A 15328-nucleotide genomic window follows, 5' to 3' on the forward strand; every position below is an offset into this window, starting at 1 on the left:
CTCTATGCTCTATTGGGCCATGTGACTTGCGCTGCGTCATCGCTGGAACAACTGGTCAATTGACTAGGCCAGCTTATTTATGGTCGGACCAGTTGGATTAGCACGTGAGTGCCGCAAAGCTGATTAATAGTGGGTCACGCCTGTATATGTTACCATGCGATAATGCACGGTCGTTAGACCTCACTGTATCTTATATTGCTCGCAGGTTCTCTTTTGTTTCTCCAGTACATTTCCGCGTCCACTGGTCTGACCTCCCCGCTTCGTTTCTCTCGCCATGCCATAGTAAAGCAACGAACATACATGTCTTGATATACTTCCAACCCGCCTTGACAAGAAGCATACTCAGCCGTCATCAGCGATAGCGGACAGTCTCATTCAGGCATAGCTTCACCCCCAAGAAAAGCATACGATTACCCCGTCCACCTCCGCAGCGAGTTCGTGTTTTTCGTCCCTTCGAAGTCAGCCGGGACGAGAGTCCCCCCCCCCTTCAAAATACCAGCACAATGGCCGACAAGATGCCCGCTTTGCGGGCAGAGCTCTCCCAAGTTGCACGGAAAGCTCGGCTCTCTTCTGCGGTAAATGATGTTGACAAGATCATTGCTCGGCTTTTGCAAGCAAGAGAGCAAATCGCTTCAGGTAGGACGCTTGGCAGTCCTCTAATATATTATGTCCTAATTATTTCTTGCAGAGCAAGATCCCCACGCCGCCAGTCTTATCTTGACGAAGCTTCAGAACCCCATTAAAGAGGGGTTCGAAACAGTCAACAATGACTTGAAAGCTGTGTCCAAGACACAGCGAGAGTTTGGAAAGGCCCTTGACCGAGTACGTTCACCATATGGCCTGACACTGCAACATTACATATGCATTTCCTCCCCTATGCCGAGAGCTTGCTGGTTGCTAACGCCTGCAGTCTTTCCCAGTAACCAACCTTCCGACCGACCACGATGTCATGGCAGAACACCCGGCTCTCATCAACCGAGCCATTGCGATGCATCTTCTGCGCGAAGGTCACTTCGACGTTGCAAGGATATTCATGGACGAGGCCCGAGACATGGCGTGCGTAGCGACGACATCCCATGCTGACGATTATGCGGATACAGACATGGCGAACGCAAGCACAACCGGCGAAAGCGCCGACATAACTACGGCGTCGCGATCTTCCGTCTCCAATTTTACACAGATCGAGTCTCTCGAACTTCAGGATAAATTTCAAAGCATGTACACCATCCTACAGGCGATCAAGGCGCACAACCTCGGCCCGGCCATACAGTGGGCTCAAACGAACTCGGAGGCGCTGGAATCACGTGGCTCAAATTTAGAGTTCGAGCTGTGCAAGTTGCAGTTCATCTGGCTAGCCAAGACGTCTAAAGGCCAGACCGAGCTCGATTCCAATCTGACCGCTGGCATCGCTGGCGATTTCAGGGCGGCCTTTCAGTACGCCCGCGACAATTTTGGCCGCTTTCAAGATCGGCATCTGCGTGAGATCCAGCGCTTGGCAGCGGCCTTGGTGTTCGCTTCCAACATCCAGGAATCGCCGTATGCCAACGTCTTTGAGACCACGTTTGCTTTTGACGAGGTCGCTGTCACATTTACACGTGAATTCTGTTCCCTGCTAGGCCTGTCGGCAGAATCACCGTTATACGTTGCCGCAACGGCCGGAACGATTGCGCTTCCGCGACTTATCAAATTTATTGGCGCCACCCGAAGCAAACGTACCGAGTGGACAACGGCCAACGAGCTGGCCTTTGAAACACCGCTACCAGAATCGATGCTCTACCACTCTATATTCGTCTGCCCTGTATCAAAGGAGCAGACCACCGAAAACAATCCGCCGATGCGACTTCCTTGTGGTCACGTCTTGGCACACGACTCGCTTCGGAATCTGGCTAAGGGCTCCAAATTCAAGTGCCCATATTGCCCTATGGAGGGTCATCTCAAGGATGCACGCCAGATTGTTCTGTAAAACGTCATCCTTTGCAAATGGCAAGACATTTCTGTCTCGGAAAGTATGTCCTCGGGATTCTCCTGCATGATCGTCTGGTGTGAACGTTTTCATTACAAACCCTCTAAACGGCGCCGGCCTTTTGCCGTCTCCAGCGATCTCAAGGGACGAGTATATGCGTGTACCCTATTCTTACGACCCATCACGCTGCAGCTCTGTGCTTTCGTCTATTCGTACACCCGTATAATATTCCAAGTGGCCATTTCCTATCTGTCGTAGTGGCCGTGCTCCAACTACTCATACGAAAGCACTGGGTAAAGGGAATATTCGGAATACTCTCAGGATGCTGAGCACTTTCTACTCTACCCCCTTGTCGGACGCCTACGGATGCTAAGTTCTCTTCAGAGACTCTCAAATCACCTTGACTGATGAACTTGTCATCCTGAAGTACATGCCTTTTTTTGTCGTCCTTCAAATATAAGAAGAGCACTGTTATACTGTGACTGGAGGACCATTTCATCGCAAACTCGCTCTTCTTCTACAACCACTTTAGGAGCAGAGCAGTCCAAATAGGATGGGCGGTCTTTGTCTATTAAGACCATTTTTTTCGGTTGTTGGGGTTTTCAGTACACCTGTGAGTTTTGCTCGTTGCTTCTTGGTGCAGAAATAGTTACAAGGGCGCATCTGGGATTATCTGTGCGTAAAGGAACTTCAATCGAAACTAAGTTTAATCCTATCCCTATTTTGTTCGGTGGGTGTACGTGATATCTTTGACTTTAACAATAAGCATTGCGCAACCTCCTATTTAGCACCACCTGGACAGAAATTCACATGCCCTACTCGCTACACGCCGCAAGACTAAACATTGGTTATGGAGTGTTCTTAGATTTTAACTTGCCCAATGGCTATATTTTCACCTAGACCACCAAAACAAACTACAAGTAACAGGATATCCGATGTCCTTTTCCGGCCCTGTAAAATAAAAACGCCCAAATACAAGAGAATGGGATATATAGTGAACGTACACGAGATAAGGAAAATAGCAACGACAAAAAACGAAAAGAAAAACGAAAACGGCTCGCCCGCTTCTGTCATGTGAGCTCCTGTCTCCGCGGGCGAGCGTGTCCCATCCATCATGAAGTCATAAGGAGGTAAGGCGAGGTGTGGACTCCATAGAGTGCAGAGTGTAAAGAGTAAAGCGAAAACAAAGCAAATGTGTACAGTATTGATAGCGGAGAGCTGCTCTCTGACTAAAACCAGCGGGGGGTCGAGATCTTGCCGTGCTCCCTTTGCCTCCCGGGCATCCACCACGCTTTGTCCAGCGAATGGCGTAGAGAATTGCACAGGCTTTCACAAAAGAAAAACTAAGAGAACAGAAGCAGTTTTTTTTTGGGGGGGGCGGTCTAATCGATCGTCATACGGGTAGGTAATGCCGTAGGCTTGATGTCGTTAAGACCAATGGTGTCGTTGACATACTGAACCTTTTCGTCGGGTGCATCACTGCGGAGAATATGGCTCTTGAGCCCACTGCCGAAGTTGTGCATGCAAATGAAGGCGTTGGTGATCGTCAAAATAATCAGAATAATGGCAAGGACAGCGAAAGCAGTCAGAGACTTCTGCACAGCCTCGTAGTGGTTCCTGTAGCCGGGTTCGTAGATGCGCACGAGCTTGAAGAAAAACCAAGCCAAGCTGCACACATACAGACCAATGCTTATAATCATGCCGACCTTAATCTCGTTGCGCGTGAAGTAGGCGCCTAGGAGCAGGATGACAATGGTGAGGGGAATGGCCGCAGCAGTCAGGCCGAACTCGATGTCGGTCTTACCGGTGACGATGACGAGAAATTGCACAGTGAATCCGAGGAAAAAGAAAAAGTCAAATTTCAGAAGAGCGATATAGATCTGCGACAGCCGTAGTCAGCACCTAGAACTCGACCGGCCGAACGGTATCGGCATATGCGACGACTGAGGATGCGCTTACCTGGTAGTGGAGGAAGCGCTTCTTCATCCGAAGGTCGGCACCAATCTGCTTGAGGATGTCCCATGCAAAAGCTTGGTACAGCTTCCACGCAATGAAGCCCATAAATACAGTGGCGAGGCCAATGATGCATGGGATGGCAATGAGGTAGGGACGACATTGGCTCCAGAGAGTGCCTTTTTCGAATTGCTTAACAGCACCGATTGTCGATAATTTGGTGATGGCCAGTTCGATCTGCTCCATTTGAATGGCAGTGTAGATAAGGAAAGCCACGTTGGCGATGCAGACTCCGATGACTTGAATCGTGTTCTTCAGACGAAGGGCATCCCAGACGAGGACGCACTCATACAAGAAAGCAAAAATGAAGAGTGTCAGGTAGGTAGGAATGGAGCGGAAAAAAGAACTGTATTGGCTGTCATTGTCCAGGGTCTGAGAAACATTGATTTCGAATTGGGCGAAGATATATCTGCATGTTGAGTTAGCAAGACAAGAGCGAGGCGCAAGAAAAGCGAGAACAGGAGCACGAGGCATACGCTTCAAAAGTGAGGCAGATGATGGCCTGAACGGCTGTTGTAATAAAAAAGGCCTTTGCCCATTTGTTTCTTAAAAACTCTAGCATGCCTGGCCGTACTGATTGCTTGGGATCGGGAATGGGATCGGAAGGTGCAACGTCGTCGGGGAAGGAGTAGCCACTGTTGGTCAGGGATTGCTGAGATAGCCTGCGGTTGGGACGGAGAGACCGCCGGTAATCCCGTCGGGGCGCCAGGATGGGCAATCTGGGGGGTTTTGTAGATAGGTTGGTTTTGGCGTACGTTCCGTACGAGCCCCTTCGGTGTGGAAGGGTGACTGTTGGTGGCGCTTGTTTAGAGTACGGCTGAACAGCCCTAGCTAGGACCTTATCGAAACCAGGATGGGAATTTGGATGCGCGAGAGTGACGTGGCACGTGAGAAACGGCGGAGGGCGTGGCGGCGGCGTGAGAAGCGATGTGTTGACTTCGTATGTCAGAGACAGGTAAAAGTGAACGAATGAGAGCGATTACTGGGAAGCGACAGTTGAGAGATGAGAAACGGTTTCTGGCGTAAGACGGAACAGTTGCGAAATAGTTGTCAAAAAGTGGGACTGGATAGCCGCTATACGAGGAGCGGACAAAAAGGCGACGAAAGAGAGGATGAAGAGAAAAGTAAGTGAAAGGTAGGAAGGAGAAGCAAAAGCGAAGAGTGTGTACGGAGCAAAGCAAGTATATTTCGTGGTGGCCAGAGCGATAGAAAAGAGGGGTGTGACCTCTTTAGCAAAGTGAAAGATTTCGCACGAGGCAGCTGTGACCTTGTCGGTGGAACTCCGTACTCTCGTAATGGTAAGGCGCACTGTCTCCTTTCTCCCTGGCGATCCTGACAGGATGAAACGCAGCCGCAGAAAGCGTGTTCGAGGCAGGAAACAGGGGTTCAGGGGACGGCAGAAGGTAATATGCAGTTGGATATACGTCGTACATCGGAAAGGGAAAGGACGCAACGATAAAAAGGAACAAAACGGCAGAGCAACGTGTGCGCTAAGAAGTGGCAGACGACCTGTTTTCTTTTCTTCTTCTTCCCTTACTGTCCAATATCGGTTTGCGGCGTCGTAACCAAAAGAAATACGGTAAATTTCGCAAGGTCGGCCGAGGAGAACTGCGCGTAATATTACATATTTCAGGAGACCGTGGGGGAGGAACAAAAAAAGTACGTGTACTCCGTACATGTGGAAAAACGCACACTCTAAAAAGCGGCGCCAAGAATCCGCCTGCCTCCGGCATAAATGAGGGCGCCCACCGCTGGAATGGGGAAGCGCAGGAGTGTTGGGACCGTTCTAAAAGGCCACGGCCGCTAGCCAAGGCGGTGCAACGGCATGGCATGGTTCTAGCTCCAGTGGTGGCGGTGCGCATTCGTTCCCGGGGCGCACAGCCTGCGCCAAAAACGGCTCAGCCTGCCGAAGAAGCTGCTGCGACCGGGTCACGATCACTGCGCTGCACGCTCGAGTACGTGTGGCATGAGCGCCGGGATGCTCTCGCGCATTGTTTCCAAACAATCCAGCCGGGATTCCTGGTCCCAGCGTTTCTCGGGCGAGGTGGGCCCGTGTGCATATACAGTGCGTACTGTGTTTGCATACAGCTCGTATCGCTTATCGCAAGTGCACGGGCCACGTGCGCGCGTGCCCACACGCAGCAAAAAACCCGAGGCGGATCGTGTCGTAGGCGCAAGAACCGACCTGGACTCATTCGCCACTTGCATCGTTACGCTCTGCCAGCTTTCGACTGAGGCAGAAGCACCTCGGTTCCTCCTGGCCGGCACCTTCTCCGCTCCATCCTGTCGTCGCCACAGTCTCGGCGATGGACACAGACGAGGACCTGCTGCAGAGGCTTGCTGCTGGCGGCGCCATTGACTAGTATGTTGAGCTGCAAGGCAGGACCAATGGCATCTCGTCGGCGTGGACGCCCTCTCGTTTTCGCGTTAACCTTTCTGTAGCTCCGTGTGGCCACGGCTGCTCTGCACGGTCGTCTCACGGCTGGAGACGGTAGGCCTGCTCTGCTTCTTTCCGGGGTGATCGATCCCCAAGGCTGACCATCTCTCCAGATTGCCCACAACGACTTTTCCATACCCAACATTCCACCCCCCAAACCGCTACAGCTGTCTCCGCTCTCGCCCGTGCGTTCGTCTACATCTGCTGGTGCAAATGGGGCGCACGTGGCCATCGCTGCTGCTCCGGCCTCGGACGGTGCTTCACCCTCTCCGGACGCGAACAAGGAGAACACAACACCGGCTCTGAGCCAGACAGCAGAAGATCTAAGCAATGGCAGATCGGCCGGCATGCCGGCTACTCCTGTTGCGTCTGCTACTGCTGCTGCTGCTGCTCTCCCTGCTGTCTCCTCACCGCCGGGCTCATCCCATACGGAGGCCGAGGGGCCTCTGCCGGTACAGATCGCCGACCTACTCAACCGCATCATCACCACCCTCACCACCACCTTTGCCCAGTATCCCCCCCACACTATCCAGCGCCTGTCTGAGCTGATCCTGACGCCGCGCCGGCACTACCGCAACGTCACGTCCTATCTGCATGCCGTCGACCGCGTTGCCACCGTTACCAGTGGCAGCAACACGTATCCGCTTCCGCCTGCCATTTCCGACATGTCCGCCATGTCTCTGCTCGCCAACGGCGTCATTCCTTCTGCCTCGACTTCCGCCGGGGCCGCCGCGACCGCCAACGGCGACGTCTCTGCCGCTGCTGCTACCGACAGCGCCAACGCTTCCCTTAACGTCGGCAGCGACGAGGCCCTCGGTGGCGCCCTGCTCACGCCCATTCCCTGGCTGCGGCCACGACCGAACAGCTCTGGGGACGAGCACACGGACGGCTCGAGCCCGCCCAGCTCTTCCGACAGCGGGGATGGTATGATCGGCAGCGACGGCGATGGTGGCAGCGGCAGCGACAGCATCATCATCAGTGGAGGTCTTGTCCTCAACACTCTGTCTGCGCAGTCAGCCCCGTCGCCCCAGCAACAGTCGCAGTCGCCCCAGCCTCAGTCACAGCAGCAGCAGTCGTCACTGCAAGAGCAGCAGAGCCCGCAGGGCCAGAGCCAGAGCCAGCACAAGTCACCGTCGCACCGCATCGAAGGCCATGTGCGCACCGAGAGCACTGAGACCATTGACGGACCCAATGGCGTGGGCAGCATCGAGACTGTCAGCGTGTCGGTCAACGGCATCCCAAGCCACGGGGCAATGACCGCGGCTGTGCAGCTGCAGCAGCAGAGGGGCATTACGCAAGGCGAGCTCTTGCGGCAGGAGCAGAAGGCTGGCGTGGTCCCGGTGAGCCAGCTCGCCCGGGCTGCAGCTGCTGCTGCTGCCGTCTCTGGTGTGGCTGGGGGCAGCGGTGGTGGTGGAGGGGGCAACAATTTCAAGAATCACTTCCACGGTCGTATGGATGAGGACGAGGATGGGGCCGATGTGGAGGGTGAAGAGACTGGAACCAGCGAACAGGAGGAAGCCGGAACCAAAAGCAAGGATGGCGAGACACAGGCCACAGAAGAGGACGAGGACGAGGAAGAGGTGCCACATGCACGGGGACCAGACGAGATCGGTGCTGCCGACATGGGCCCCCAACCGGATCGAGGTAGTGACCCTCACAGCATCGACCTGGAGGCAGCCGTGGGGCGAAAGGCAGTGCCACTTCCCGGGGCAGCCGCCGCCATATCTGGACGCCACGCAGCCACTATGAAAAAGGTGACAGCAGCAGAAGCAGAGGCCGGCAGCGCCGAAGCAGTGCCCGAGACGTCGGTGGGACATCCTCAGATAGTCCGCGCCTCGACACCGAAGCGAGAGGCCGAGGAATCGCTCAGGTCTTCCGTCCCGACGAAAAGGCTAAAGGAGGAGGAGGAAGGCAGCAAAATGGACACAGACACCGACACCGAGGCCGATGCGACCAAACCTGCAAAGGAAGCATCCAGGGACAAGGCCGCAAAGGAGCCGGCGGCCATGGAAGAGAAAAAGCAAGTCACAACGGCCATGGCGGTGGACCGGAAGAATCCGGCCAACAAGGGGAACGATACGGCGTCCAAATTGTCCACCTCTACCAGCTCATAGGAGATTTTAGATAATACTCGATAGGTTACGCCGTTCGGGCACGGAAACTGTTGTACTTTTTCATGTTCACTGCTCGAGCGTTCGGTCCGAGCTCAAGTTGTCGAGAGAACGGGGGTTTTCAGGGAGGGCAAAGGGTGCGATGGAGCCGCGGTTGGCTCCTGGGAAATTTTATCTTTTGTTTGCAATCAAAACACAATCATGCCCTCACCACAGATGCATTTAGCTCCCGAGCTTTTCGTAGCAGGTGAAGCGACAGAGGGAATAGACATCGAGGTGACTGCCTCGCATCTCGATATCTAGAGCAGACAGTAATACTGTTTAACCTGTTTAACATTCTTTTGCGTCTTGTAACAACTTTATACCTTGTACATGTCCATCACTTCCCATTTGGTTTCGTAAAAAACCCACATCTCTTTCGTGAACATCCGGTCAATACATCAATAATAAAACTTTCGTGCCTTACATACTTTGCGTAATTGAAGGGCGCATCATCTTCGATGCCGTATCGATCTGGGGGCCCTGGCGCAAAAGGAAGAAACAAAACGGCAATAACAAAATTCTCAATAACAAACCAATCGATCAGACTTTTTGGTTCGGGGTGACGCCAACAATTACTGATACAGGCCCTGCTGTCCCATCCTGGCCTACAAGATGACGAGCACAGCGGTGATAATCAAAGCAAAGACAGGTGAATGGTTTCAATCTGATCCATCGACAAAACTCTCCGGATCAGTCGTCAGACTCGTCATCACCTTCGCGGCTGTTCACAGACCGGTTTGGTTTCTCCCGCATGTGCTTCGCGTCCCAATCACCGGCTTTCTTTTTCCACTCGTCGATCTCGGTCTGCGGGCAATACTGCAGCAAATCTCCGGTTCCCAGATCTGGCCAGAGGCACGCCGAGAGGTAGAAACTATCTCTAGTATCGACAATGTGCTGCCGATGGGCAATGCGCCAGGCATTATGTTCGGGATCCGAAGGGATGCAGTTTGCCTTGATAGCAAGGTTGAGCATGGTGTCTATCTCGTTGGCCAAGCGAGCCGCATGTTCAAAGCGAACCTGAGACATCGCACAAGTGAAATTCCCGAGATCGCCCAGATTGGGCTTGCCTTCACCCGAAGCCCCCTGCGACATGCCAATCCAGGCATCAATGACCGAGAGTTTGTGCTGCTTGTAGTGATCCTTCTCATGGGTGAGATGGGATTTGATAGCACAGCCACCACACATGCTTGTTTGCGCCGTAGACATCAGAAATCCCGGGAAGAATTCGTAGCACCAGGCACACATATGGTTGAGACCCCATGCATTTCTGGCGATTGGCTCCGGCCGGCTATGCATCAGGATGTTGAACAGGTCGACAAGGTACTCACCAGTGTTTCCTTGGCCAGGCATGTCTACAAAGGGAGGGTACAGTTTATTGAGCTCCAATGTGTTTGATGGCGGCGGGCACCCGAGGCTGAGGATCCGTGGAAGAGCCCAGTCCTCAAGCGGAAGCTTCTCAAGCCAGCGCCGGAACGATGTGTTGGTGCCGAGCATGTCAAAGCCGAGAACAGCACACCGTGGAATGGTGTGGAAGAGCAGCCAGGAAAAGATGGCCGCATTTGTGTCCACGCCCGAATCGTTCCAGCTGACGCCAAAAGAGCCTTCTCGATTGATGTCGTCAGGACCCTCATGGTATCGGGGGAAGAAGTCGAAGAAGTCAAGACGGCGAGCCCCGTGAAGCTCACGCTGCCTGATCATGTCCAGCAATTCGAGTGAGTTCCCATAGTGGATCAACTCGCAGTTGAAAACGCCAAACTCCTGAAGCTTTGGCAGATTCCCTGCGTGAAGAATTGAGCCGATGATGCGCATGTCAACAAAGGGGATGCGGTGAAGGTGGAGCACCTGGATGTTGTGCTGGAAGTTGTGTGTCGCGCGGAGAAGCTGAACAACATTCTTGAAAGTGTCAGTCTGGCTTTGCTTGTTCACTGTTCGTGATGTGGTTGCCATGACTTCGGTGCGGCAGCCCCGGGCCTTGATGGTCTCTGGATGGAAGCGCTGGTTCAAGATAGCTATGTCCGCTTGCTCATCCGATAGGTTGCAAAGACCGAAGTCGGCGTTGGAGACGTCCCAGCAGCTCATGGACTTGCCAATAATCTTATAATTGACAGCCCGGGTCATGCCAAGGGAGATCAGATCAGTGTAGGTCAAAAACTGAAAGATTCTTCGGGCCAAAAAGGGCAGATTGAGGAATCGCGTGATGGCAGCCTCTTGGGACATGTCGACTCCCGTATCGGAACGGAAGAGACGAGTGTTGCTGAGCAGCCTCTCGTCAGCCACCAACGAAAAAGGTGCACGTGTGATGAACGGCGGGGCTTGCTGCGTGACACCGATGCTTGACAAGCTGTCCATGTAGCTGTTGCTGAGATAGTTGAAGTGGTCGCTATTGACTGGATGTCCCGAGTCTGTCCAGTCGTTCAGGGGCTTGGCAGAGTACTGTGACTTGAGAAAGTGGTAATAAATTCTCCAAGTTCTGCCTTGGTCTGGAAACGGCTTGTCCACATAGTGATGGCAGTGCAGATGAGCAAGGCGACGGACTGGCCGGCCTTGAGTAGCAACAACAGCACTTCGACGATACCCAGTTGGGATCTCGTTATACCCGTCATCCATGATGCAGTCTTGATGCACTGGATGATATTTGATATTAGAGACCCGCGTAGATTGTCATGGGACCTAAAGAGCAGATGGAAATGCAATGAGATGGGAAAATGGGATGAATGAAAAAGAAATGACGATGGAAAGGTGGACTTCTTTGAAGTAGATGCTGGTCTTGACTCTCTTTGGTCTGATCTCACGTACCTGATCGTCCCTGACCTAGGAGAGAGAAGGCAGAGGAAAGAAAGTAATACCGAAGGGCTTTTTTTTATTTCGAGGGTAGCAGATGGAGATCCTAATGAAGATACTAATGAAGAGGAAGAAAAGGAAGACTTACAGTTGATGTTGCTGATGGAATCACAATCTTGAAGTCGAAGACTGAGGTTGAAATATTGTGGATGAGAGAGGGTCAAAGGTGGAAGGGGGGAGGAATATACGAATTCCTTCTGCTTTGGTAAAAGTGAATTGAATATTGAAACCGGAAGGAACATGGCTGGGGTAGAGGACGCGTTTGTGTGCAAGACACGGTTAAAGTCACCTTTTTATAGGTCACCTGGCCTTACCTGGGATGAAATGGCTGGGCGTAGACTTATCGAGAAAGGTGTAAAACGACCGAGAGCTGATAGACCAGTGGGCCATAGTAGACGAGAGATGAAAGTCTACGCAGATGCAGATTTTGTTGAGCTGCTAGGGACGACGCCAAAAACAGAGGGTTCTCTGGATGATGGAACATATAATATCTCTATGCTAACATAACGCGTCACGACACGTCAAAAAAACACAGTGAGGTAGAAACTTGGATACTATCGATATCGTTTTCAAGATGGACCCATGGTCCCGAGCTCAAGGAGACTGCATGGGGTTTGATAGCTCGAAGGCTCAGGGTAGATATATTCGCATGTCTTTTGTTGAATACTACACTGAAAGACATTCGTTCAACTTGACAAAGCGTCTAAGTCTATGAACAAGCTTGCCCGTCTTGCTGATAACATAAATATATTTTTCAGCATATCCACATCCAGTGAACCTGGCGGCAATCATCAACATCCCCTTCCTTTGACACCAACAAGCAGCCAGCTGTTTAGACGATGCAGAGAACATCAGACAACGGAGGAGAATGGGCGGCTGATACTTGAAGGGAGGAAATTTTGATAAAGACATCAGCAAGTACAAAGGGCCGAGCAAGAACAAGGCTGACAAAGCCAGGTAAGCAGGAAAGAACAATTGTGGCAAAACAGAAGAATATCGGGCCCAGTCTGAAGACAAGGGACATAACACAATGGACTTAAATCTGATTCGTGGCAAGATAAGTGACGCGGATAGGGGACGTAAAGAGTCTGGATACAGTTACGCTGCTAGATCTCGAGATGAGATAGGGTTGACACGATAAACCCAAGAAACAAAGAAACCGTCCCAACCTCGACTTCCCTTCGCCATACTGACCAAAAGCATACAGATTAGAGAGCAGAAGCAGCGGACAAGCAGGATGATCACACCAGGAACAGAACGACAGGCGAGCATCGGGCTGCAGTCTACGGTGAGGTACCGGGCCATACGGTGGCGCTGGTGCTGGCGCCTTTGTGCACGTGTGATCGTCGACATACAAGCCTTTTTCCTGCATCCACGGTGTCGGGCCCATGCGACCGTTGGGTATATGGCGACATTGGCTGAGACAAAGATGCCGGGCTGGTAGCCAAGGCCCGGCCAAACCTGGGTGATCTGCTGTATGCCAAGAACCAGATGCAGGGGCTCTGGTCGACGGAGGCGGCGCCGTGGCGAATGCTGGCGTCAACACGGATCAGTGGTGGATGAGCCGAAGATCATGGTCGAGTGTGTCAAGGAGTGTGTGCATGATCTGTCCGAACGCCATCTTCGGCACGGCTGACACGGCCCCAGAACAGCCACGAGATCGTCTTCGACAGCACGACCGTTTTCGAGCGGATGTAGTCGGACAAAATACATGGCCTCTGATGGGAAAAACTCGGCTGACAGCTGATAGCGTTAACTGCCAGCGACATTCGGGAAGCGGCCGGCTTTCTGACCGCGCCAACAGAATCGCTCCGATGCAAGGCTACTTAGCTGCTAAGTGGAGATGGTTTCTCCCTCCTGTCCTGGTCGCTTTGTTTCTCTATTTTGCTTGCCTCTTTCTCTGCTGTCTTGCTTTCTTTCTCTCCAATTTCTTCCCCCCTCACGCCTTCTTCTTCAGGCTAGCGCAGACCCGGTTTCACCACTTAGGGTCGCCGGGCCGCTCAGCGCGCTCCTTACTTCGACAGACTTTTTTTTTCTACACTTGCGTCGCGCATGCCCTGGGCCGTTTCTGCATTCACGTCCATCCCTGCTTTCACAAGTGAAACAGTCTTTGTGCTGGGACTGGTTTGAACTGCGAGTTCATGGTTTCAGGTTTCAAATGCGTGATCTGGCTGGTTTTTTCGAAGCCTGACTCTATCCATGATTCAGGACATTTGCCAATGCTATGAAAGTACCCCAACTGCCAGCAGGTTATTTTAAGAGTGCCTTTTCGTTTCTCTATAACCAGACTGTCAATCAATACAAAACATTATGGGAACAACGAAAATCCCAGCATTAGGGTGCGGTCTTCCAGACACGCCCCGTATATCCGTCCAGCACCACCATGGAGTCCCAGTCCTTGAATTTCAAGGACTAGCTGTCTGCCGTCTTTTGTCCGGCCACAGCCCTCTGCAAGTTTTGACATCCACCTCTCCTGCTACCGGTAAGTGATGCCGACGATGTGCCCTGGCGTCGTCATGAATGCCAGGAAGCTAGCGTGGAAGCGCACAGGATCGTGCAGACTGGTGTCATTACTTGTTGTCGTGGAGAAACCGTTCGCCCGGTGAATCATGAGTAACGCCCGTGCCTATGCCAAAGAAACCAATAAAAGAAAAAACCGCTGTCGCTGCCGAAATGTTGTGAGAGGTTACTAGTAGAAATGATGGAAGCAATGCATGCGGTCATCTGATCCTGGTTAAGACGTCGCCCTTGCAGATGCCGTAGTTGCAGCACACATCTGGGCTCAGTTTTCCGTTCAGAATCATGTCAATCGTTGCCTGTGTCACTGGCGTTAGCTGCTGTCTGCTCTGAGCACTATCCTGACAGCGGGCTGGTATCTCACCTCGGGGCAGGGCACCGGTGTCGCAAGGGCAAAGGAAGCCATGGAGACGAGCACAGCCGACAAGGCCGGAAGCAACATTTGCGGTTGCATAGTGCGAGAAGGTTGAAGGTATGTCGTGGTGGGCGGTGTGTGATAGCAGCTCGAGGATACGGAAAAGGCGACTAAGGCCGACGATATGATTGTCCCAATGAGAAGAGAAGAAAGAACATTTCAGATATGCAGGGAAAGCGGGAGGGCTCTGGACATATATGCTTATTCTGCTCTGTATCCGATCAGCGGCCCACCCTTTCCACGGCCTCGTTTGGCTTTAGGGCGGGAGAGGGGGGTAAAGATTTGAGGGAGACCTTGGCGCGGCGCCACCGTCAGCCTTTGACGAGACAAGCCATGGTTAGGGAGTGGAGGAGCCTTGGAATGGTGACTGCATATGAGCGGTGGATGGGCCGTCTCGTACTAGACAAGTGCTAAGCCAAGGGGCCGAAGAAAAGAGAGGAAAACTGGGGGGGGGGGCAACGGCAAGACAAGAGAGAAAGAGAGGCTACTGAGCTAGCCTGGGTTGCCATGGTGCATAGGGCATGCCGAAATGGAATTGTTCAGACAGTGGATACGCGACTTTTCAGCGTCTACGGAGTAATAGCAACCCTCCACACATGGAATGCAGGGGGTGTCAGTCACCCGTGCGGTACCGAGTACTTTGTGCTCCGTACTTTCCGTACTTTGCTCGTACTTCGTACTCAAAAAGACCGATTGATACGAACAACGGCGCTCTGAGACGCAAGTCTGTTTGTCTTGCGCTGCAACGCCACGATCCCACTCTGGGCCCTTGCCAGTGCTTCCTCTCGGGCTCCTGTGTTTGAGAATCGCAGGCCAGGGCACATACTTACATCGTAGTAGCTTGATGCGTTCTGCGCTATCTACTGCCTGTAGATGCATGGTGGGCCGCTGGCCGCAGAGTTGGTGAAGATGGCAACGATTGGCCTGTCGGGCCATTGGCGAGCTCTCGGCGATCTTGAGCTTGCAAAAGTATGGGGCTCTTCGTACAA

The 15328-nt window shown here is 52.8% G+C and overlaps 4 protein-coding genes across 4 annotated transcripts; 2 read left to right on the forward strand and 2 right to left on the reverse strand.

Annotated features, from left to right (window-relative positions):
- Positions 1–503: 503 nt before the first annotated feature.
- On the forward strand, positions 504–1963 carry CMQ_4506 (regulator of gluconeogenesis; the record flags this gene model as incomplete). Its single annotated transcript, XM_014312662.1, has 3 exons — positions 504–636; positions 689–822; positions 911–1963. 3 exons carry the CDS (start codon positions 504–506, stop codon positions 1961–1963), a joined length of 1320 nt encoding a protein of 439 aa, XP_014168137.1.
- A 1382-nt stretch (positions 1964–3345) lies between these two features.
- On the reverse strand, positions 3346–4162 carry CMQ_4363 (uncharacterized protein; the record flags this gene model as incomplete). Its single annotated transcript, XM_014312519.1, has 2 exons — positions 3346–3843; positions 3923–4162. The coding sequence occupies 2 exons, from the start codon at positions 4160–4162 to the stop codon at positions 3346–3348; spliced, it is 738 nt and encodes a 245-aa protein (XP_014167994.1).
- Positions 4163–6282: 2120 nt separating this feature from the next.
- CMQ_4263 (uncharacterized protein) lies at positions 6283–8527 on the forward strand (the record flags this gene model as incomplete). Its single annotated transcript, XM_014312419.1, has 3 exons — positions 6283–6338; positions 6419–6467; positions 6527–8527. The coding sequence occupies 3 exons, from the start codon at positions 6283–6285 to the stop codon at positions 8525–8527; spliced, it is 2106 nt and encodes a 701-aa protein (XP_014167894.1).
- A 729-nt stretch (positions 8528–9256) lies between these two features.
- Positions 9257–11173, reverse strand: CMQ_4446 (uncharacterized protein; the record flags this gene model as incomplete). The annotated part of the gene is made up of 1 exon (XM_014312602.1): positions 9257–11173. The coding sequence occupies one exon, from the start codon at positions 11171–11173 to the stop codon at positions 9257–9259; it is 1917 nt and encodes a 638-aa protein (XP_014168077.1).
- Positions 11174–15328: the final 4155 nt, after the last annotated feature.

This window comes from Grosmannia clavigera (assembly GCF_000143105.1).
Source record: "Grosmannia clavigera kw1407 unplaced genomic scaffold GCSC_97, whole genome shotgun sequence".
Taxonomy (NCBI): domain Eukaryota; kingdom Fungi; phylum Ascomycota; class Sordariomycetes; order Ophiostomatales; family Ophiostomataceae; genus Leptographium; species Leptographium clavigerum.